Source organism: Dunckerocampus dactyliophorus, chromosome 11 (assembly GCF_027744805.1).
Source record: "Dunckerocampus dactyliophorus isolate RoL2022-P2 chromosome 11, RoL_Ddac_1.1, whole genome shotgun sequence".
In the NCBI taxonomy this organism is placed as follows: domain Eukaryota; kingdom Metazoa; phylum Chordata; class Actinopteri; order Syngnathiformes; family Syngnathidae; genus Dunckerocampus; species Dunckerocampus dactyliophorus.
Window position 1 is genome coordinate 5,306,284 of NC_072829.1, and position 22,219 is coordinate 5,328,502.

At 41.2% G+C, this 22,219-nt stretch overlaps 2 protein-coding genes across 9 annotated transcripts in view; one reads left to right on the forward strand and one right to left on the reverse strand.

Annotated features, from left to right (window-relative positions):
- Nucleotides 1–12,798, forward strand: neil3 (nei-like DNA glycosylase 3). 4 transcript variants are annotated; one of them, XM_054792577.1, is made up of 12 exons: nt 1–56; nt 187–287; nt 376–608; nt 4,326–4,438; nt 5,385–5,519; nt 5,786–5,999; nt 6,779–6,853; nt 7,011–7,177; nt 10,802–10,968; nt 11,378–11,777; nt 11,999–12,158; nt 12,270–12,798. In XM_054792577.1, exons 4-12 carry the CDS (start codon nt 4,413–4,415, stop codon nt 12,450–12,452), a joined length of 1,527 nt encoding a protein of 508 aa, XP_054648552.1. In that variant the 5' UTR covers nt 1–56; nt 187–287; nt 376–608; nt 4,326–4,412; the 3' UTR covers nt 12,453–12,798. The 4 variants fall into 4 exon arrangements, with proteins under 4 accessions (XP_054648552.1, XP_054648550.1, XP_054648551.1 ...); XM_054792575.1 differs by lacking the exons at nt 1–56; nt 187–287; nt 376–608 and adding an exon at nt 3,979–4,178; XM_054792576.1 differs by lacking the exons at nt 1–56; nt 187–287; nt 376–608 and adding an exon at nt 3,979–4,178 and having other exon boundaries at nt 10,805–10,968.
- The window catches only part of aga (aspartylglucosaminidase), a 17,785-nt gene continuing 8,312 nt past the window's right edge, over nt 12,747–22,219 (reverse strand). Inside the window, exons 4-9 of one of the 5 annotated variants that reach the window (XM_054792581.1) lie at nt 19,949–20,061; nt 16,460–16,568; nt 16,116–16,191; nt 15,894–16,001; nt 15,448–15,581; nt 12,751–13,018 (exon numbers count right to left, since the gene is read on the reverse strand). In XM_054792581.1, coding sequence (XP_054648556.1) covers nt 12,918–13,018; nt 15,448–15,581; nt 15,894–16,001; nt 16,116–16,191; nt 16,460–16,568; nt 19,949–20,061 — 641 coding nt within the window. In that variant the 3' untranslated portion in view covers nt 12,751–12,917. Of the gene's footprint in view, nt 13,019–15,444; nt 15,582–15,713; nt 16,192–16,459; nt 16,569–19,948; nt 20,062–22,219 lie in introns of those variants that run through there. The other 4 variants (XM_054792583.1, XM_054792582.1, XM_054792580.1 and 1 more) reach the window with 4 other exon arrangements.

Sequence of the window (22,219 nt, forward strand, 5' to 3'; positions counted from 1 at the left end):
GATTTGTCTTTCAAATAAACAAGCTGCTCTTCTCAGGATGTTCCCATCCTATTTTGGTAAGAATGTCATAATAATGAAGAACTTTGTATGTCTATAAATCATTTTCATTTTCAATCATTTTCTTATTCTTGCATCTATTCTGGAGTTGTTTTTTTATTTTTTTATTTTTTAATCTCTTTTCTGTAGTGAAAATGAACAGATGTGCAAGATGAAGCTGCAGTGTCAAACTTTGGCCAGGATCTGATCCAGATTGTGCATTTGGAAAATCCAGTCTCGCACGTTCAGACGTTCGTATCGCTGTCAAATCTTATCAGATCAGGTTGTTATTTGTTATGCTCTTCCATCTTATGACATTGCGTTCGCTTGGATCAACAGCCAGCTGCAACATAAAACCAGCCTGGCGTGGGAAAATTCCGTTTTTTCAAGAACATGGAGGAAAAAAGCAAGAATATGACAAGAGATGTTATCTTCTGTAACAGCGAGTGGGAAGACATGTGCCATCTATTTGGATGAAACACAGCCTGAAGAGAGTTTGCAGCTGAAAGAAGACAAACAAGGCTGACTTTCTGAGGAGAGTTCAAGTGCTTGAGTGTGTTCTCGATGGAGAGGTGGAGTACAAAGTTATTTTTTCTCCCCCACGCTGCATGTGCGCTAACAAGGGTTGCATACAGAAAAACTGAAGGATGCTAAAAAACAATCCATGGAAAGATATTTGAACAAAACATCTTATTATAACATATTTTATTATTAATGGCTTGATTTCTATTTAAGAATATACCAAGGTACAGCAAAAAACAAGATGCAGATTTTATGTAGATATTAAAGATATTAGATATTAAAACTAGTACAGTAATCCCTCTTTCATTGCAGTTAACTCATTCAATACCAAAGACGTATTTATATGTTTTTTTTTAAACCCGAATGCTTGCTCCCAAAAACGTATTTATACGTCTTTTGTTTTTTTTGCGCGAAGAAAAAAGAGGTGATGACACGAGTGCAATATAGCAATGCATGGTGGCAGTTTTTAAGCCATAAAAACCGCCACCGGGCGGCAGAAGTGCATTTGATAAGAGCTCGGTATGTAGTTTTTGCATCTATTAATGCACTCCACAGAAAGGAGGAAGTGAGAGAGCGTGGAGGAGTGCAGCATGCAGAAGGTTCGGCTTTGTAGGGGCATTTTAACGCATGCGTGCACACGCAGTTTAGTTCCAAATGTCAAAAAAAGTTTCATTTTAAAAATTGCATTTTGTGTTCAGTTGTGTTGTCATTGACTAATATTTAAACATGCAAAAAAATAAATAAATCAGGAAGGGGGAAACCACTTTTTCACACCACTTTATTAGTAATTTGTTAAGCATAAGGCACAGAGGCTATACAGTCAAGAGATCTGGAAAATCTGGGTTGAAATGTGCATTGGGATATCTCTGTGTTGAGTTTGCATGTTCGCATCGTGCGCGCATGGGTTTTTTATCGGGTACTCCGGTTTCCTCCCACATTCCAAAAATATGCATGAATTGTCCATAAATTCAATTCATTGTCCATGAATTGTCCATAAGTATGAATGTGAGTGTGAATGGTTGTTTGTCTATATGTGCCCTGCCATTGGCGGGCGACCAGTCCAGTGTGTACCCCGCCTCTTGCCCGAAGTCAGCTGGGATAGGCTCCAAGCATACCCCCGTGACCCTTGTGAGGATAAGTGGCATAGAAAATAGATGGATGGATTATTAAGCATATAAATTGCTGACAATATCTTACAAAAGCTAAGGTAAAAACAATGCAGTTAAATTTATTTTGTAAGCGTATGTATTTACTGTACATACACAGTTAATCTTTATTTTAATATCGACATATTTACTGTACATACATCGATGGAAGGGCGGGGGCATATAATTCTCACCAAGGGTACCACTTTGGGTAAAAAAAAGCAGATTACAGTATACTGTATATACAGTAAATGTGACGGAGTATTCCTATATGCACTAAGGTGCTGCAGAATAATGGTACAAAAATACTCTCATAAATATAAACCTCACCGACTCTTGGCAAACATGTTAACACCTCCCAACAAGTACCTTTCTGACAGGCTAAGTGCTGACGTATCGGTTCTCTAATGCTGCCACATTAAGATACTTGCAAGCATGTTCACGTTTAGAAAGCTCCGAGCATACATATTCCAAAAATATATATAAATAAATAAACAGAAGCACTTATTAACGTCCATCATTTGCTGCCGAGCGGCTGGAGAGACACATTGAAATGTGACCCTGGCACTGCCGGTACTTTTTGAAATCCCAGTTGCATAGCAACCCTTCTCCATCTGCAGGCTCCGCTCCAACGCGGAAATAATGAAATAAAAGTGAAGCATAAATACCATTCTGCTTTTAGGAGCGTGCATTTTACTTTTCACTTTAAAGCACATTTACTCTGACATGACGTTGGGAGGCATGGTATGTACATCAGTGAAATACCAGTAAAAAGCTGCCTTTCTTAATGGTAGTTTTTTCCATGTTAGATCAATATTTTATCGAGCATAGTTTTGGTTTTGATTTGCTTGATTTTTATTTAATACTTTAAATATGCATTATTTTACATATGCATTCAGCAGACTCACCTGTTTTTATTCTTTTTTTATTTTATCCTGTTATTGTTTTGCATTGCAAAGTAAAAACATATTTGAATTGAATTTATTGTATTTTCTTGAATAGTGGCCTCGGTTCTAATCGACACCATGCTCCTGCAGTCATCCACTGATCAAATATATGCTGCAGCTTGAATAACCCCCCCCCCCAGACTACCCACCACCACGTGTCGCAGTTTATCACAACACACACGGCCTGGAGAGCGGACGTGGCACCTGTAAAGCTGGCATTTGCAGTGGAGTTCAAAGGGAAAGTGCTGTTGTAGCCAACGGAGCAAAAAGCTGACCTGAAAAGAATGAACGATTGTGGGGGAAAAAGATTAAACAAAAGGATGATCTGATATCTGCTGACAAGTAGAGGACATGTCTCGCCGGAGGGCGAGAAAAAAAGTTGACAGAAAGTTTTTCGAGTGGATTTATTCCATATGGGCTGAATGTCCAGAAATATGATAAGAAATAAAGCTACTGCCTTTCAGTGAGTCATACACTTGACATGCAACGTACCTCATATAAGACAACTGGTACTTTCGGCAGTTGAGTCAATAAACAGATCAGTCCACTTGAGGCACAGAGTGGACATGTTGCCCTTTTAGGGTTTATTAAATGGAGGCAGCTTTCATCTCACAGTCGTGTGTGTATGCAAGACCAAAGCATAACAACTTGGATGGAATTACATTTTAATACCTCGGGTGAGACCTACGTTCAAGAGCTCCTCTCCCCTCTGAGCGCCACAGCTTCAGTCTGACTTTAATACACATAATTGCTGAGTGCTGCCCTTTTTTTTTTTTTTACAAGGGGGGCATGGCTGTGCACTTGGCTGAAGAACATGGAGCTTCTCTGTTTTTATCTCAGTCCACAGAAGCTTCTCTGCATGGCAAAAACCCAGCACAAATAAGTTATTCCACGACAGAGTCGGTTTTGAAAGGAATGCAAATTACAATTCATTTGAATGTTTATAACCAGATGGGACAGTGTTCGTGGACAGGCAGTTTTGTGAAATAAGATGGCTTCTCTGGCACATGAATGTGTTTGGAGTGATGACATACAGATGCAATCTTCTACCACCTTGCAATTTTCAACATGCCATTGTGTGGCCTGCAGGGACACCAACGGTCCTCTGCTTCCCTCAAGTGGTGATAACGGGGATGCTGCAGGCTCCTCAACTGTCAACAATTGCAATTGACTGCTGAAGTTATGAATGTATTTTTAAAACATTCCAATAATTCATTTTACATTTTGTGATCATATTTAGACATTACAGTAAGCCACTTTTGGCCCTAACGACCTTTAAACTTACGCATCGGCGCGCTTCTTACTTCCGGAAACAGCGTACCGCGCATGCGTCAAATTGAAACAACTCTGGCGGGGAAAGAAAACAGCTTCTTGCTTGTAGTAAGCAACGTAATTCTTTTTTAAAAATAAACTATAGACGAAGATGGTTGAAGGTCCTGGGTGCACATTAAACGGGGAGAAGATACGTTCGAGGGTCCACAAAGGACAAACATTGAAGGAGATCAGAGGTAGCACGCTCACGGCGAAGGTATGTTGTTTTAGTTTTATGTAACAGACTGCAAGGAAGTACTGTCATGCTAACTACTTTAGCAAGAGAAACTAAAAGCCATTGAGCTGATGTTTATGTCTCGGAAAAACATTCTTATGAAGCCGTTTAAATCAATTTGTGTTGCAGGGAAGCGACCCGGAGAGAAACAGCGCCATCCAACGACTTAAAGGCTGTCAGTACACCGGCGTGGACACCCTGGGGAAGGAACTCTTCATGTATTTCGGTCCTAACACGTTAAGGTATGAGTTTTAATGAGATAAACATAGCCATTTACCTCTGTTACACCATTATTGTCCAATTCAAGACTCATACACTGTAAAAGTACCATTGTTTGGTCACACGTAAGCTGTGGCCAAACCATTAGGTACACTTGCCCAACCGCAGTGGGCGTGTCTGTACAAACGAAAACGTCCCCCGCTCGCAGTCGCCGTCACGTGACCAGAAGTGAAGTTCCGTCGGCGTGTTTGTTCACAGCGCCTCACGTAGGTGTGCTTATGTATTACATCGTTTTCGCTCAGTGATTCGTTCCCGTCTGGATGTAACAATTTACTAATTTCGCACAGTATGGACGTGACTTTTTTTCACCCCCCCCCCCCCCCCCCCCAAAAAAAAAAAAAAAAAAAAAAAAAAAAACAGGACCTCAGTATCGGCTCGATACTAGCATAATGAGGTCGATATTTTTTCATATTGTTACATTGTTGATAATGGTAAGTTGATATATTGTTTAAAAACTCAGTGAATAAGTTATTGGACAAAGGAGAGCAAAAAGGCAAAGGATTTGAATAATAAGTAATCATAATTTTTACATTTGTTTGGTTGTTTTGCTCAAACAATTGTATGTAATAAAGAGAATAAGGGATTAATTATACAATCATGTCGATATTGTTACATTTTCTCATATTGTATTTATATATTGTCAAGTTGTTCACAGATAAGCTTGTTGATTTAAAAAAAAATGGCCTAAAATCTTGCTTTTATTCTGATTTATAATCAGCAAATGACAACATCTTTAAAGGATCTTGAAACATTTCAAGTATAAAGTATCTGCATGGGCAATACTGGCCATGTATTTACTTGGTATTGAGATTAAACATTTTTAATCATTTGACAGCCCTGGTTTTTTATGATTCATCTTTAAAGCGGGTTTTCTGTCTGTAAACAAAACACATCCTTCTTTACTTGCAGAGTCCACTTCGGCATGAATGGCTCGATGCGAATCAACGCTGCAGAGAGGAAACCCAGCAGCGGGTCACACCCAGTGCTGGAAATACACATGACTAAGGACACCGTTTCATTCTTTGACAGCACAGTGGAAGTGAGGTAAAGGAGGACACGCCCAACAGAGCTCAAAGTTGACTTATTGATATGGCACAGGTTCACTTTTTGAGGGTGTGAGGCTCAATCAATGAGCACATAACACATGATATCATGGTCTAATTTGCATAATTGACCATGACTCAAAACTCAGTGCTTATGTGTGGACAGTTCCACTGTAAATGAATAAAAGACAACAGGAACCTGGCAAGCTAGCAGAAGTAGAATCCACACACACACTTGCTGATTTCACTCCTTGTTTGTGCTTACAGGTTGACAGACGACTGCAAGCAGAGGCTTAGAGCTCTTCAGGCTCTGGACGTGTGCTCCCCAAAGTTCAGCTTCTCGTGTTCGGTGGAGGCAGTGAGGCGCCACGGAGGCAGGATGCTCTGCGACGTCCTCCTCGACCAGGCCGTCATGCCGGGAGTCGGCAACATCATTAAAAACGAAGCCCTGTTCGACGTGGGCCTACACCCGGCCGTGAAGGTACAGAGGAAGATGATGGATGGTGTGCAGCCGAGAGGGGGAGATGGTGAAGGAATGCCAGGCATCCCACTCTCGTGCACAACTTTCAACTCGAGTTTTATCAAGTGATGCATTGCAATGCGACAGGGGTGGGGGTGGGGTGGTGGGGTGGATAGGGCGAAGACAAAGAAGAAAAGGTAGTGCAGCGTTTGCCTCCTCACTTTGCAAAAGGGACTGAATGAATATATGCTAAATAGATGCTTGACAGGAGCAGAACCTCACAAATTCTTTTTGAAAACGTGAAACCTCTTCCTTACTCTGAAGAAATGTTTACATTAAGCAATTTTTTTCACCATTTTGATTGTTTTCGTCCAACAGAGCGAAATACCAGTATTAGGTACGATCCAATACAAGCACTGCCTTTACAGAATGCTCAGTTGAGAAGGAAGGGTAAAAAAATGTGTTCTACTGTTCTATACCAGTGAAAACTAACTGCATTATGGTTACAATGATAAATGTAATGTTTTTCATTTTCTTGGTTTGTTAGTTAGCAGGATTAAGCAAAAAAAGGGATTCCACAACATTTGTAGAGAGGTGGTACAAGGAAGAAGCAGTTACATTTTGGGAACTTTGAAAATCTGGATAAAAGGAAATTATTTTCAATGTTTTCCATTTCATATTCTTTTTAAAGACCACATTTTTAATGCAGCTCATTGTGCAGGTGAACCTATGGTTTTGTGTACTATAGGTAGTAACTGGGGTGTAGTGTACTCTCTTCACTGTGGTTGCTCCTTCCTCAGGTTGAGCAGCTGTCAGAGGAGCAGGTCCAGCACTTGGTCAAGATGACGCGTGATTTTACTGTTCTCTTTTACAAAGTAAGACACTGGACACTTGGGCCCTGCCACAGTGGTTACTGTGTGAAGGCTTCATTTGTTTACTTTTATCTGGTATAAGATAAAACACTTCATCAGTTTGAGGTTGTGCTATTTTCCCTCCCACATCATATTTATCGTCACTGTATTGTCGTGGCAGTGTCGCAAGTCTGGCTCTCCCCTGCACAAACACTACAAAGTCTACAAGCGCGGCCAGTGCCGCCAGTGCGCCCGTGTCATTACAGTTTGTCGTCTTGGCGAGAACGGCAGGATGACGTACTTCTGCCAGCACTGTCAGAAGCAGGATGCCGGAAGTGTCGATGTCAGGTGGGAGTGCCTCGCCTCGCCTTTTGATTATTGTTGGGGGTTTTTTTTGCAATTGTGAGGTGAAATCTTGCATAATGGAATTTGTTGGCAGCTTAGATAACACATCAGAAGTACGCTCAAAGTGTATCGCTTTGAAAAATTATTATTCTAGGTTTTTTATTGACGCTGAGAAAGTTTTTGTTAAGAACTACTTCACCTTTTTTTACCCTCATGTTGCTAAAGAAAGTAACCAAAATATTAGACACATCTCTGAGTGCAATTGTACACCACTGCACACTAGAACCACAATAATAAACTGAACTAATATGCGTTATCTTTATGAAGGCTTTTATATCTTCTGTGTAGGCTCTCAGTCGTACAGGAGTTGTCCATCGAGGAAAAGGCTTCTTGAGACGTCATCTGTACTTCTGTGTAGAAGGTGTCGGACGGTCTACTCCATCCACTGTAAAGATGAGGAATGCAAAGAGCACTACATTGGGGAAACTAAGCAAATGCTCCAAAAAAGGCTTTATCAACATCGCAGGGACAATGCTAGTGGTCCTCAATCAGCAGTACATCTACACCTGAAAGCTACCAATCACTCTTTTCAGGACAGCGAGGTAAAGATTTTGGCCAAAGAAAACAGATGGTTTGAAAGAGGAGTAAAGGAAGCTATTTTTGTCAAACAACAGAACCCATCATTGAATCGGAATGGTGGTTTGAGGTTCAATTTGGACCCTGTGTTCAGCAGGTTACTGAGACCAAAACCCACAGCTCTTAGTCTTGCAAATGAGGTGAAGGCAGGGCCGAGCCAGAACAATAGATGCTAACTAGCCAGTATCAGAGTCGTTCATACCCAATTCAGGGAGCGACACTTCCCTTTTATCGTAGGTGTGAATAACAGGATAGGATTATACCACTGTAAAGATGAGGAATGCAGGCTTAGTGTAACGAACCAATAGGAGGAGGGTGTTGGCACACCAATTCCGCCCACTCTTACTGTATTTAAGGCCTAAGCTACCAGCACTTATTAGTTTGCTGACGAAGCTCTTCGGATGAGGAGCGAAACGTCCGACACCTTCTACACAGAAGTACAGATGACGTCTCAAGAAGCCTTTTCCTCGCTTTTATATCTTGTTAGACTGTGCTAGTGTACCTAATGAATTATTGGATGACACATATACACTCATGGAAGAAATGATTAGACCACACTTGTTTCTTCAGTTTATTGATCCATTTTAATGCCTGGTACAACTAAAGGTACATTTGTTTGGACAAATATAATGATGATAACAAATATAGCTCATGAGAGTTGAATTTAAGAGCTGATATTTCGCAACTTCTATGGTTTTCTTGATAAGAACCAAAATCATTTAAGTTCTTACATGAATAGCTATAGCATTGTACTGCCAAAAAATTGAACTCTTAGGAGCTATTTTTGTGGTCATTGTTGTATTTGTCCAAAGAAAAGTACCTTTAGTTGTATCAGGCATTAAAATGAACAAGAAACTGAAGAAACAAGGGTGGTCTAATCACATACTACAGCACCTAGCACTTTAGCACTAAGGCACTTTAGCAATCCTGTACTTTGTCTCCACAAACTCAGGGTTTTGTTAAGTGCGCACAGTTTTATGCCTGTTATCTGTCTTATTATTATTTTTTTTTTTTAAATGTTCTTCTCTTCTTTTATGCCAAATGTTGATCAACATGCGCTGGCGCTGTCTTTCGTAAATAAATTTACAAATATCTGCATGTGATTAAAAAGGCACCGCTTGTCAGTCTTTGTCAGAAAACAAAGCACCCAAAGCTTTCCAGATAGCGTTCCAGCTCCGAGAGGCCATCTTTGCAGGCAGATGGGCTTGGCAGGGAGCGGGAAGTGTTGAATGTGTGTCGAAAGTGTGCGTTTGCCAGGCAGGGCACAGGCTCAACACCTCCTGGCTCGCGTTTGAGCAGAGCTTAGCGAGGGCTTCCCGGCCTAAAGTCCTTACAACACATTACACAGCTGATCGAGCAATCTGCGAGCAAAGTTTGCTGCAGGCCGCCGCCATCCTTCCCGCCTACCCCCACCCCACCAGCGCCGAAGATGGATGGCGGCGAGCGGCCTTCTTGTCAAACATAGCGCAGCTTTGTGTCGCAGCCTTAACGTGTATGTGCTCACTGCATTTAAATGCAACACGCCGCCTGCTGGTGCTTCCTCGCCAGCTGCTGCAACTGCAAATGTTTAGCTTTCTTCCTGCTACTGTCATTAGGTGGCTGTTTTGTTTGTTGCTCATTAGGAAGATTTATATGTACATAAGTCTTGCAAATATATTGTAATTAAGTAGAGTATATTACAGTAAATGCTTTATCTATTTACCTAAACCATAAAGAGAATGGGGCATTAATTGGAAGCCGACGATATTTGAAGAGAGGCTGTTATTTCCCAAATTGGAAAACTTACATATTCAGTTGTTCCTCACCACTTTGCAGTTCAAATTTCATGGCTTCACTCTATTACAGTTTATCAAAAATATATTAATTCATAAATCGTGTTTCGTGGTGGAATATGGCCTACTATTAGTCACAACATATGCATATTTAAGCAAATGTTACATATTTTTTGGCTAAATTAAGCATAAAAATGGCTAAATGAACTCATGCAAATAAGGCATTCAATTCAAAGACGATGTAGTATTCTACAATGGTCACTAGGTGTCAGTAATGTTACTTTAATGTTCGGTGAGACGAGCATCAGACTTGATCGCTGGAACAACAGGCTTTTGTTGCAGGTTTCAATATTGTAGGGAACACATTTATAGCAACACAACATGGCTTACCCAATATAGTAGACATAATAAGAGAAAATAAGACATATTAGACATAAATACTTGTGACGTATGTGTTGGTGCAAATATGTTCCGGTGCTAAGGGAGTTGAGTGGAGTGACTTTGGGGGTTCAGAGTTGAGTTTTATTTTGGTGTGGGTTATGGCTGCAACAATAGCCCGTGTTAGGGATTATTGTGCCTGTTGTGATATCATTCAAACCTGCAATAACAGTTCCGGCGATCACGTCTGGCGTCTCACCGTACATTACAGTAACATTACTGACACCTCGTGACCACTGTAGCATACTACTACATATCATCACAACAATGTTGAATGCATCTTTTGAATGCCTAATATTTGTATTTTAGATCAATTTAGCCATTTTTATGCTTGAAAATGATTTTTTTTCTTCTAATTTAGGCCAAAAATACATAAAATGTGATTAAACATGCATTTAAAAAAACAACAACTAATAACAAGCTGTATTCCACCACAAAACAGCAATGATTAATTAATATATTTTTAAAAATAGCGATAGAGTGAAGTTGCGAAATTCGGAGCGCGATGTGGCAAGGGACAACTGTATTTGGTGATAGGAGTGTACTGGTGACTAGGGTGTTATTTTATGTCTAAAGGGCTCTAATGATGTTGAAAACAATATTTAGAAGGTCATAAACAGCTTTTCTTTGCTACGGAAATCTTCCATGTATCAATAAGGAATCCTACTGGAACCAATTAACCGCGCTAAACGAGGAATTGCTGTATTTGCCATTGACCTAATTCTATTTGTGTAACATACTTATTCATCTCACACTTTTTTCCGCTCATTTTTCACATTAGCAGTAAACGTCCTGCCAGGAACACTCTGATTGGCTGGGCCAGCAGCGGAGGAGCCAATGAGAACGTGGCAAGGAAGGAGGAGGAAGACTGGGCTTGTCACCTGTGCACCCTCATCAACCGGCCCACCGCCAACGCCTGCGACGCTTGCCTCACTCCGAGAGCTCAGGGTGAGGCCCGGTCTCCACCAGCCTGGTCCTGTTCAACTTCATGTGCACATTGTTGAGAGTGATGGCATGTGCTCCCAGACGTGTTCCCTTGTGCGTGGTGATTATCTCGTTTATCATGACGTGAGCATTAATTTTTGCACCCAAGACTACACTTCTGGGAAGCACCCAACTGCATTTTCACACGTCTACTGTAGTTACATTTATTATCTGCCTGGAACTGCACCCTAAATTGCCCTAAAGGGAGGCGTTATGAGAGGAGAGGACCTTCAGGAGTGCATTAAAATGTTGGCTGGTATTTTTTTTTTTATCTTGCAAAAGTGCGCGTGTAACAACGTACTGTATGTTTTATGAGAGGAGCGTCAGAATAAATATGAAATGTCTCACTGTGGCGTTTCCTCTCCCTGCACAGTTCAAAAAGAGGACGCCGTCACTGACGCGTCGCCCGCCTCCACCGCCAGCCTGGTGAGGTACCCCTGCACTGCCTTCTGGAAGCCTCAAGAGGAGCGCAAACTCAACTGGCGCTCCGCGTTCGGGACTTCCACTCTGCTTTTCTCAGACTTGAGCGAGAAGCCAAGGCGCGCAAACTCCCCGCTGTCCCCGCTCGGCAGTCATTTGAATTCCATGCCGCCCGAGCGAGAAGGCCCGTTTAAATCTGGCGCCTGCCAGGGGACGTCGGGCCCCAATTACGCCTCTGGTGGCTGGCAGAGGCAGCGTGCCCAGCTGCCCGGTGGGGAAACATTGGCCTCGTACAGTCAGCCGTCCAAGAAAATGAGAATTGATCACAGTTCTTCTCCCGGTAACAAATCAGGGTGAGTGACTCGCTCTGCTCATGAATAACTTGACGTTTAATAAGACAAATTCTTTGAAGCTTTCACAATTAAAACAAAGCACCAGAGTGCAGTGTTGTTAGAAAAGTTGCAGGGGATGAATCATGCCAACACTAACCGACATGTAGCTTGTCTGAGGGTACTTAGTCAAGTTTTATTTCCAGGTAATCTCAGACATATAAGACACTTACCTTCTCTGACAGTGCACACACAACAGCAGGGACACAGCATGCCTCTCCACCTTGTTGTTCATCCCACGGCCACCCGACTCTTCTCAGAGTGGTCCACAAGAACGGGGACAGTAAGGGACGGCAGTTTTACGTCTGCTCGCTGCCCAGAGAGGCAAAATGTAACTTTTTTGAGGTTAGAATGGAAATAAGTCTCCTCGCCTTGCCTGCAAACTTTGCTTGGAATTTTATAGCTTAGATCTTTAAAAGTATATATCTATATATATATTTTTTTTATGTGTTGCAGTGGGCCGACTTGCACTTTCCTTCCTGTCACCACGGCAAACGATGCTTGATGAGGACCGTCCTCAAGCTGGGACCCAACAATGGCCGCAACTTTTACACCTGCAGCTTGCAAAAGGGTAAACAATGTGATTATTTCCAGTGGGCAGAGAACGGACCCGGTGTAGCTATCTTGCCAGGCTGCTAAATACAATTTAGAAATAATGTAAAGTTTAAAAACAAAAAAAACAGATGCCTGGTTATGAAATATTATGCAGTCTCATAATACATTTTCTGAATGAATATAAACATTACCCAATGAGCTGCACGGTGGTGTGAATCATATAGAATGATATATATGTGCCCTGCGCGATTGCCTGGTGAGTCCTGGGTGTACCCCGCCTCTCGCCCGAAGTCAGCTGGGATAGGCTCCAGCATACCCCCGCGACCCTGATTAGGACAAGCGGCATAGAAGATGGATGGATGGATTACCCAATAAATGGACTGTCATCATGAGAATGTTTTTACATTTTTATTAAAGGCTGTAAATTGCTCCCAAGGATTTCTTGAATATATGTCTCAAAAACATCTGTGTGAAAAGCTCATTTGTCAAAGCAATGAGGACTCAGTGATTTGTAAAGTGTCACTCAAAAAAACTAAACAAAAAAAACAGTTAAAAGCAGTCCACAGACTTGAGAAGCGGCGCGTCGGACTCTGTGTTTGACACCATGTAGTGAAACTGCGTGAAGCCAGGGACCTTGTTACATGCTGCACCTAAGAGAAAAGATATGAGAAATAAACTGGACTGACATCTCGGTGTACGGTTCAATAAAAGAGACAAGCAACACGACAGTATAGGCAAGCTGTATTTACCGTACTAATTCCAAACTCGTAGTGGATGTTGCTGCATGTTGATGACATCACAGTTTACATACGGTATAGGTTTCTGTTCTTTATTCCAGACTTACGCTTCTGGAAAAATCACTATATTTATCCTAAACTAAACTATTATAAATGAATTTTCTGAAGTATAAGTCACAATAGTCAAAAAATGCGACATGAAGCGGGAAAAAAAAAAAAAAAACATGTATAAGAAGTTACACTGGACGCTAAGTAATTTATGTCACAAGATTCAAGACCAAGAACAGACATTTCATCTGGAAAGGCAAATTATCGAATGACACGAAAGCGCACAAAATAACAGTCGGAATATGTTTATTCAGCTTCACATGAGCATAAAAAACATACCTGGGAGGGAGGCTTAACATAAGCCAGCGAGTCCAAAAAGCAAGTTACTGGTAAGTAAGTTCACCGAGCTCCCGATCTCAGTCCACATCACTGAATGGCAGGATCAGTATATAGTTGTCACAAGGCTAGCGCGCCCCTCTAGTGGCTAGTCAACAGCAATGTTCGCTCCTTGGTTCATGTCAGTCAGTATGAAGTAACATTTAAAACATGTTAAATTATATACTGTATGTATATTGTATTTTCATATACAGTACAAGTCGCAGGACAGACCAGCCAAACTATGAAAAAGAAGTGTGACTTATAGTCCAGTCATATGTGCAGTCATCCCTTCCTACATCATGCCCTCGCTCTATCGCGTTTAAAAAAAAATAATAATTCATGCTCGCTGTGTGGTGGTTGCAGACAGCCTATTATCGGCTAAAAAAAGTACACTAAGTCCCCTACTAACGAACATCCAACGTGCGAACACTCGGAGATACGAACACAAGCCGACTGTTCTATTTTTTTCATGTGTTTTGCCTTATAAGTCCATATTTATACTGCTACATGCTTGACCGGCAAACCCATATTTATACTTCTACATGCTTGACCAGCAGAGGGCACTGTGACACTGCTAATGGGACCAACAGATACAGGAAGACGAGGAAGAGGAGAGAGGAAGGCTAAGAGTTTTATGATACAACCCGGACCGAGCGTGTGATTAAAGTTTATGAAGAGTTAATAGGCCTGCTTAATTCTACACCACCCACAGAACACTACCTCTTTTAGAAGAGTCTAATGACGACGACCATTTGTCCTTTTTTTCAATATCTCCTCCTCCACTACCGCAACGACGCATGCTCGACCACTCCTCTTCAAAGGTAAATAACATTTATCATTATGTTTTATTATATCACTTTTATTATTGTTTTTTTCATTAATTATCCTCGTTTAATATTACTACTGCATCCAAACTCATATTTACATACATACGCATATACTGTATATGTATACACGTACATGTAGTACCTACACTATAATTGGTAATATTACCTTTTTCCCGACTTAACAATTCGACTTAAGAACGGTCGTCTGGAACCAATTGTGTTCGTTAGTTGGGAACTTAGTGTACATGCATATTTAAGCAAATTGTATGTCTTCTTGGCATAAATTAATTACAATTTTCAAGCATAAAAATGGCAAAATGAACGAAAATACAAATATTAGGCATTCAAAAGACATTATATGAATTTTAATACACCTTAAGAGAGAGAACCCTTAAGAGGCGTGTGTGAGTTCACTAGAGTTGATTGTTAGCTGAGTGCTAGCAACAGGTTAGCAGTGTAGAGAGTGGCTATGTGAATGTTCACTGCGTGTGTTCTCTGCTTGTTAATAAAGCGATTGAAGGGAGTCCCTCCACAGCGGCAGTACAGTAGCATTCTACACTGGTCTCTGGGTGTCAGTAACGTTACGTTGATGAGACAATAGCCGCCACCGGAGCTGTCATTGTTAAAGTGTTAGTCTATCTTACATTATTTATGTCTCAGATGTCTCAGATTATAATGTTTACTATACTGGGTAATACAAGCATAAAGGTGACTATGGGGGTGTTATTTCATGTCTACAGGGCTCTAGTGATGGTAAAAACCTTATTTAGAAGGTTATAAAAAGGTTTTATATGCTCTAACTATGAAAATATTGCGTTTATTAATATTCAATAATATTTTGCAAAAATTCACTTATTGTGGTAAGGTCTGGAACCAATTAACGGCGATGAACGAGGGATTACTGTAAATTGGTTATTTATACAACCGTACTCCCGTTTAGCTCAAAAATGAACATTGTTGTGTTAAACTTTTAATACAACAATCTCCTGGATATTTTTTAGTCAAGTAAGTACAAATCACGAATGGCATGAAGTTGGCACTTTTTGGCGCCGCCTGCGCGGCCTCCATGTTCAAATCCCAAATACTCACCATAATGGCCTGTTGTGTTAGCACAGATGATCGCACCAAAGAACTCGGAGTAATGCCTCTTAATCCTGGAAATGGCCATCTTGCAGGCCGCAGAGGGATTTGTCCCGGCCCTCATCAGCTCCACCGCAAAGTAACTGTTGGCAGGGTTGCATTTGACACGTGTGAGGCTGGCTAACGAGCTCTGGTCAAGGTTGCTAAGCACAGAATGGGCTAGGAGTCCCTTGCTTTCCCCTCAAGGTACAATCTATGCCAAGGTAAATTTGTACCTTTTCTATGCTTCATTCTCAGCACTACTGTTGTAGCGGCAGCTTGAAAACCTCCACTCGAGATGAGCAATTTAAATACTGCAAACATGACTGGTATGTCTTGGAAAAAGCCAAGTAAGAGCAAACAGGAGCAGAGGTGATGCACACATTCATTCGGGAAAAAAAGTCCTTGGCTCGTACCTCGGTAGAAAGCGCATCATGACGTCTCCATCACCGGTTGCCGCAGCAGCGCCGGCAGAGCTGTCGGCGTAGGCTCCCGCTCCAACTATCGGAGAGTCTCCCACTCGACTATGACAGGAGCAGCACAAACACACAGCACAAGAATCCTGTAGAAGCGGTCTCTGATGCAACATTGAAGTATTAGACGTTACCGTACATCTTTGCCCTGAAGCGTTTACATACCCTGGAACTTTATGAGTGAGCCCGTTAGTGGACGTCCCCGCGGCCAAGTGACCGTATTGATCAAATGCGATCATCCCTGATGAAAGAAAAAAGTAAATAATAGTATTACACGTTTAAAAAAGCACATGCCTCAGTACATCAACGAAAAGGAGAAAAAAAAGAATAAAAGTTGGATGAGAGTTAGTGACATCTAGTGGTCAAGTTGTAAGCAACTACAGCACTTCCTTCAGCCACGGATGCAACTGAGTATATGTGCTTAGACAGTATGTGCAGTCAATGCCTTGAATCCTTCACATTGTCCATTTTAAACAATTTTATTGATTTTTGTACGACTGTAAACCCACCAATGGTGTCATGAGAACGAATATCAGCATGCCACCTCTTTTTGTTCAGTCCCAGTGTCACAGCAGGCTTGTAGGGTCGACAGGATTTGGATGGGTCTGGAAAAACATTCTGGGGTGGGGGGTGGGGGGGGGCAGGATATCATGCTGCTGTCCTATAGGACTCAATAGCAAAAAAATAATGAAGTCAACTCGTGCACGTAACTGTAGTGCTAATCGAGCACACCGCTCCTGTGTGCTTGAACGACGATTCATACATTTATCCTTTTGTTTACAAGGTGAAAAACAAAAAATACAATATTTTCTGTATAGTAAACCACCCACCATACCCCCGGGACACAGCCTATTGATTACTGTATGTATGGTAGGTAGCCTTGAATGCACAATATATAGTGAATGCATGTGATGTACAGTATGTATTCTGACTACTTTGTATTCCCATCTGTTCTGTGACAGAACATTTGTCAGTACTTGCTAGTTTATGGTACGCAAGTGTCCAGCATACAGCTCGGCCAAATAGAGGAAAAACAAAGATACTAGTGGCCAATTTGATACATTTTGTACATTAAAGACATGTACAGACATTACACAGATTGTAATTGGGAGGTAAATCGCTGTTGATACACTACACTGCTGATGGAGATGTCATACAGCTTCTTGTCAAAAAATCCGAACTATCCCGTTAGGAAAATGTTTAATGAAATCATACAGAAAAGACATTTTATAAGAGTTTAATGGACAGATAATATATTTCATGTTATGCACTGTTGGATCTTAAAGGGATAGTTTGGATTTTTTGACGTGAAGTTGTATGGCATCCCCATCAGCAGTGTAGTACATCAACAGCGACTTACCCCCCCCCACTTCGTCTTTTAAGTCCAGTTCTGGTCGGTCACTGCTGATGGACTGCAACGCTGATGGGGATGTCATACAATTTCATGTCAAAAAATCCGAACTATCCCTTTAAGGAGGTTCTAAGTAGAGCCCGACCGATATTTCGGCGGGCCGATGATGACACATCACCGATTAATCAATATCGGTGCAAACGTAGCCGATATATTCACTTCTTTTTGTTGCGTGGAGATCCTGTCGCTCCCTTCCTGTCTCTCTTTGAGCCGCTCCTGTGGGTACCTGGCTGCTCCTGTGGGTACCTGGCTGCTCCTGTGGGTACCTGGCCGCTCCCCCTCACAGACATGCGCCTCTCACTCTCTCCACGGGAGCAGACAAGACAAACTACATTTTTTACATTTTTAAGCGGTGACTTTGTAAAACAATATAACACTGCACTTCAGAGAGCGTGTTACGGCGTTCTAACGTCGCATAAGTTGCATTTCTGTGAGACAAGCAAAGATAGACGCAGCTGTTAATCCGCGGGTCCACCGTTATCTAAGACTATTATACAGGGAAATAAAAAACACTTCACTTCATACTTCCATGCAGGATTTACAGGGGCTCATACGTGAACATTAAAGTTAATGTCTTCATTAAAATCCTTTTGAAAATGTTTCAAGGAATGTATTTAGTTGTAATTTGATATACTGCATGTTCTGAAAGCAGCTACATTGTTACATAAAATGTACTTTAGTCCCTCGTACTAAGTCTAGTAACGTGATGCATATTTGCATTATTTCTTGTTTTGTCTGTCGTCAGCTTTTTTTCACTGTTTAATGTTTGCTTCAGCAGTTGTTTTTCAGCTGTTTGCAAATACTCAGTGGCTGCAGACGAAACTTTTCAATAGCTAGTAAATATGACTCGTTGATATTGGAAAGATGTTTTTGTGGCCCAGCCTGTTATAAACACCATGTACACTCCTGATCAAAATCTTAAGACCAGTTGAAAAATTGCTAGAATTTGCATTTTGCACATTTGGATCTTAATGAGGTGTTAAGTAGAGCTACAATATGCAAAAGCGAGAAGGGGGAGTGAGACAAAAACATTTTGAACTTGTAATTTAAACAACAAAAAAAAAAAAACTGAAATAGGCTGTTTATTAGCCTATTTAACCTCATTAAGATCCAAATGTGTAAAATGCAAATTCTAGCAGTCTTTCAACTAGTCTTAAGATTTTGATCAGGAGTGTATTAGTTGAAAAACATCTCACATTAGCCTGTGTATTATCATTTTCAGCCCAATGCAGACACTTGTTTTTATTTTAAAATGGTCAACTATAGTATCAAATCCTATGCAAATTACCAAAATGTACTAAATGTATATATTCTCATTTGACAGGAAGAGGAAGGTGTTGAGGCGTTATGTTAGATGCAACATCTGCAGTGTGCAAATTAGCTAGGGCTCCAGCACCAGCAAAGCAAAAAACACTACAAATTTGTAGCAACACCTAAAAGTTAATCATTAATGAATTTATATTCACGTACAGCATATATCCTGTGTATATGAATGCTCTTATTTCATACATTGGCTGATATATCGGTTATCGGCAAATATATAGGCCAAAAGTTTGGACGCACACAGTAGGCAAGGCAAGGCAAGGCAAGAAATTCCACCAAGTAACCCTGACAAGGCACAGCTGTGAAGTGAAAACCATTTCAGGTGACTTGAAGCTCATTTAGAGAACACCAAGGTTTCAATCAATTTTTTTTATAAGACATAAAGTATTAGTATATGTCTAAAATAGAAGACATATTTAGGGTTAATTCACACTTGTTTGTTAAGTACATAATTTCACATGTTCATTCATCCATCCATCCATTTTCTATACCGCTTCTCCTCTTTAGGGTAGCGAAAACCATTTCAGGTGACTTGCCTATCCCAGCTGACTTCAGACGACAGGCGGGGTACACCCTGGACTGGTCGCCAGCCAATAGCAGGGCACATATAGACAAACAACCTATGGACAATTTAGAGTCACCAAGTAACCTAACATGCATGTTTTTGGAATGTGGGAGGAAACTGGAGTACCCAGAGAAAACCCACGCGCACGCAAACTCCACACAGAAATGCCCAAGGGAGAATCGAACCCAGGTCTTCCCGATCTCCAGACTGTTACTGTGTTGGCCGACATGCTAACCACTAGACCACCGTGCGGCCCATGTTCATTCATAGTTTTGATAATCTACAATGTAAATAGTCATGGCAATAAAGAAAGCACATTGAATGAGCAAGTGTGTCCAAACATTTGGCCTGTACTGTATCGCATATCGGACGAAAAATCGGATATCGGCATTTTTCGGCCCCTAATATCCGTAAAAAAACTCCTAAATGGTCTCTTCAACTTCTCTCCATGTAAGTTAGGGGGAGTTCATGCATTTTTTGATGCTCGTTTATTAGATTAGAGAAAAGCAATTTATCTGCTATTAGTTAGAGGGACAGAATGGAACGAAACACCAAAACCGTTTAGACCTTTGAGGAAATCACCTCTCAAAACAAGAAGCTCATTTTTAATGAACTACATTACCATGCCAGTCGAATTGTGTCTTTAGAAAGAGCACGCCTGCAGCCAACACTAATCAACACGCACACGAACGCACTCACCTTCCAGTAATTAGGTTGGCAGTTGCCCTTCAGCCACTGTGTGAAAATATCCACAGACTTGGCGGTGGTGAGGTCCTCGGCGATGAAGCCCATGTTTTCTGCAAAGATCGTCGCTGCAAAGAAAGAGAGGGAAGAGATCCTCACCATTACCTTATTTACCTTATTTACCTTAGTGCCAAAGGGGTGAGTTTGGGAAGATCTTGGAACGGATTAGGCTATTTACATGTATTGTACGCTTCGTATAACATAAAATCCCTATAACATAAAGGTTTTCGGAACAGCTCGTTACTGCACGTAATGGGACACACCTGTGCCGCCTACAAGACTGCTATTAAAACAACCTCCAAAAAGGTTTTATGGTTTTAGATACATGCCGTGATCAGGTAGTAACAGGTACATACATGATAACATGTCATACTTATGAGTATTTTGTCATATTTCCATCCTTTTAAGCATTACCGGAGCTTTCTTCCTGGGTGCATTGATTTCACATAGTAACATAGAAACGAGAAACGTGACGCGCTGCGGGCGAGTGTGAGTGTGTGGTGAAGCTAGTTGCCAACAGCTAGCCGGTGTGGTGTGGCAAGGTGTCAATACGCCAGTAACGTAGTTCTTGGGGGGGGGGACTATGGCGCTACATATTGTGTTGCGACTTGAGTTGCCACAGTAGACATTTTGCTGTTTTACATACACACTGTATGTTCCACTTTCATCATGTTCTATTATATGGTTTAAAAATGACTGTTTTGACTTGACTTTATTTCTCTTTTTAATAAAGATATTTTAAAAATAACACATTTCAGAGCTGCAATTTTAATACTGGGAAAGCGTGATAATTCTGCCCAAGGTCAGAATCTGATACCGGGCAATGTCTAAGGGGTAGTAAGTGTATGAAATGAAACAAAACATTGGCCGTGTGTGTGTGAGTCTACATGATGTCTTATACATTATATGTCTTATTTTCTCTTATTCTACTATATATACTGTCTACTATATTGGGTAATATGAGTGTAAAGGCAACTATAGGGGTGTTATTTCATGTCTAGAGGACTTTAATAATGTTAAAAACTGTATTTATGAGGTCATAAACAGTTTTTTTTAATGCTTAAACTATGTTGAATTGTGCAAATGGAACCACATGATGTTCCATGACGCAGCTTATTAAGCATGTCTGAAGCAAATAAACCATACCATAGTTTTTGGGTCAAATGTGCGCATTGTGCTCCACGCTGACGTGGAGGTTTTGAAGAGTTTCTTGACACGTGCGGCAAAGTTTACAGACATAATTTGTGCTTGGTATCAAGACGTGTGAAGGCGTTGTGAAAGCCAGGCGGGCTGCATTCAGACGTCGGATTAACATGCATCGTACGCTCCTGCTGCTTGGAAATGCTGTCGCCGAAACGACAGCGTTCAATACAAGGCCTTTGGGTTCCTTTAAATGAGTATTAGAATGCATTTTGCCTCAGCACTAGTACGACTCGTCACAAAAGCTTGAATAATTAAGAGTCCATTCCGTGCAAAGTCAGGTGTTAAAAAGCCACTTAATTTCCTTCCGTTCTTCTTAAAGCTTGACTGAAAAAGGAAACAAATTGTGCTCGTGTCGATGAAGCGACTTGATGCACAGAGTGGTTGTTAATAACGACCGTGTTTTTTATGACATCATTGTTTTCCTGCATATTAATGCACCTCATCTGCAAGTCCATCGGATGGCAGACAAACTCCAATTTAAACTGAGCATCAGAATGGGAAGAAATGTGATTAAAGCGACTTTGAATGTGGCCCGGGTTTTGTTGACAGATGGGCTGGTCGGAGTATTTCACAAAAGATGATCTACTGGGATTTTTTCCCCCCCACACACAGAACCATCTCTAAGCATCGCAGGGAATGGTCTGTGGGGGAATAAAATGAGAAAATATCTAGTTAGCGCCAGTTCTCTGTGAGAAAATGTCTTAATGATGGCAAAGGTCAGCGAAGAATGTCCAGACTGATTGGAGCTGATGGAAAGGCAACGGTAATTCAAATAGATGTAGAGGAACATCTCTGGAAGGTGGAACCTTGAAGAAGGTGCACAACGACAGCAGAGTCCCACACCCCATGCTTAAGACATTGAAATTTGGGCTGCAGTTTGCATGGACAAGAAGAAAAGTTTGGATACATGTCGCCTGGTCTAATGAGTCTCCATTTTAGCTGCCACATTGGGGTGGCAGGGTTAACATTTGGCGTAAACAACATGAAAGCATGGATCCATGCCGCATTGGATCCTTTGGTACC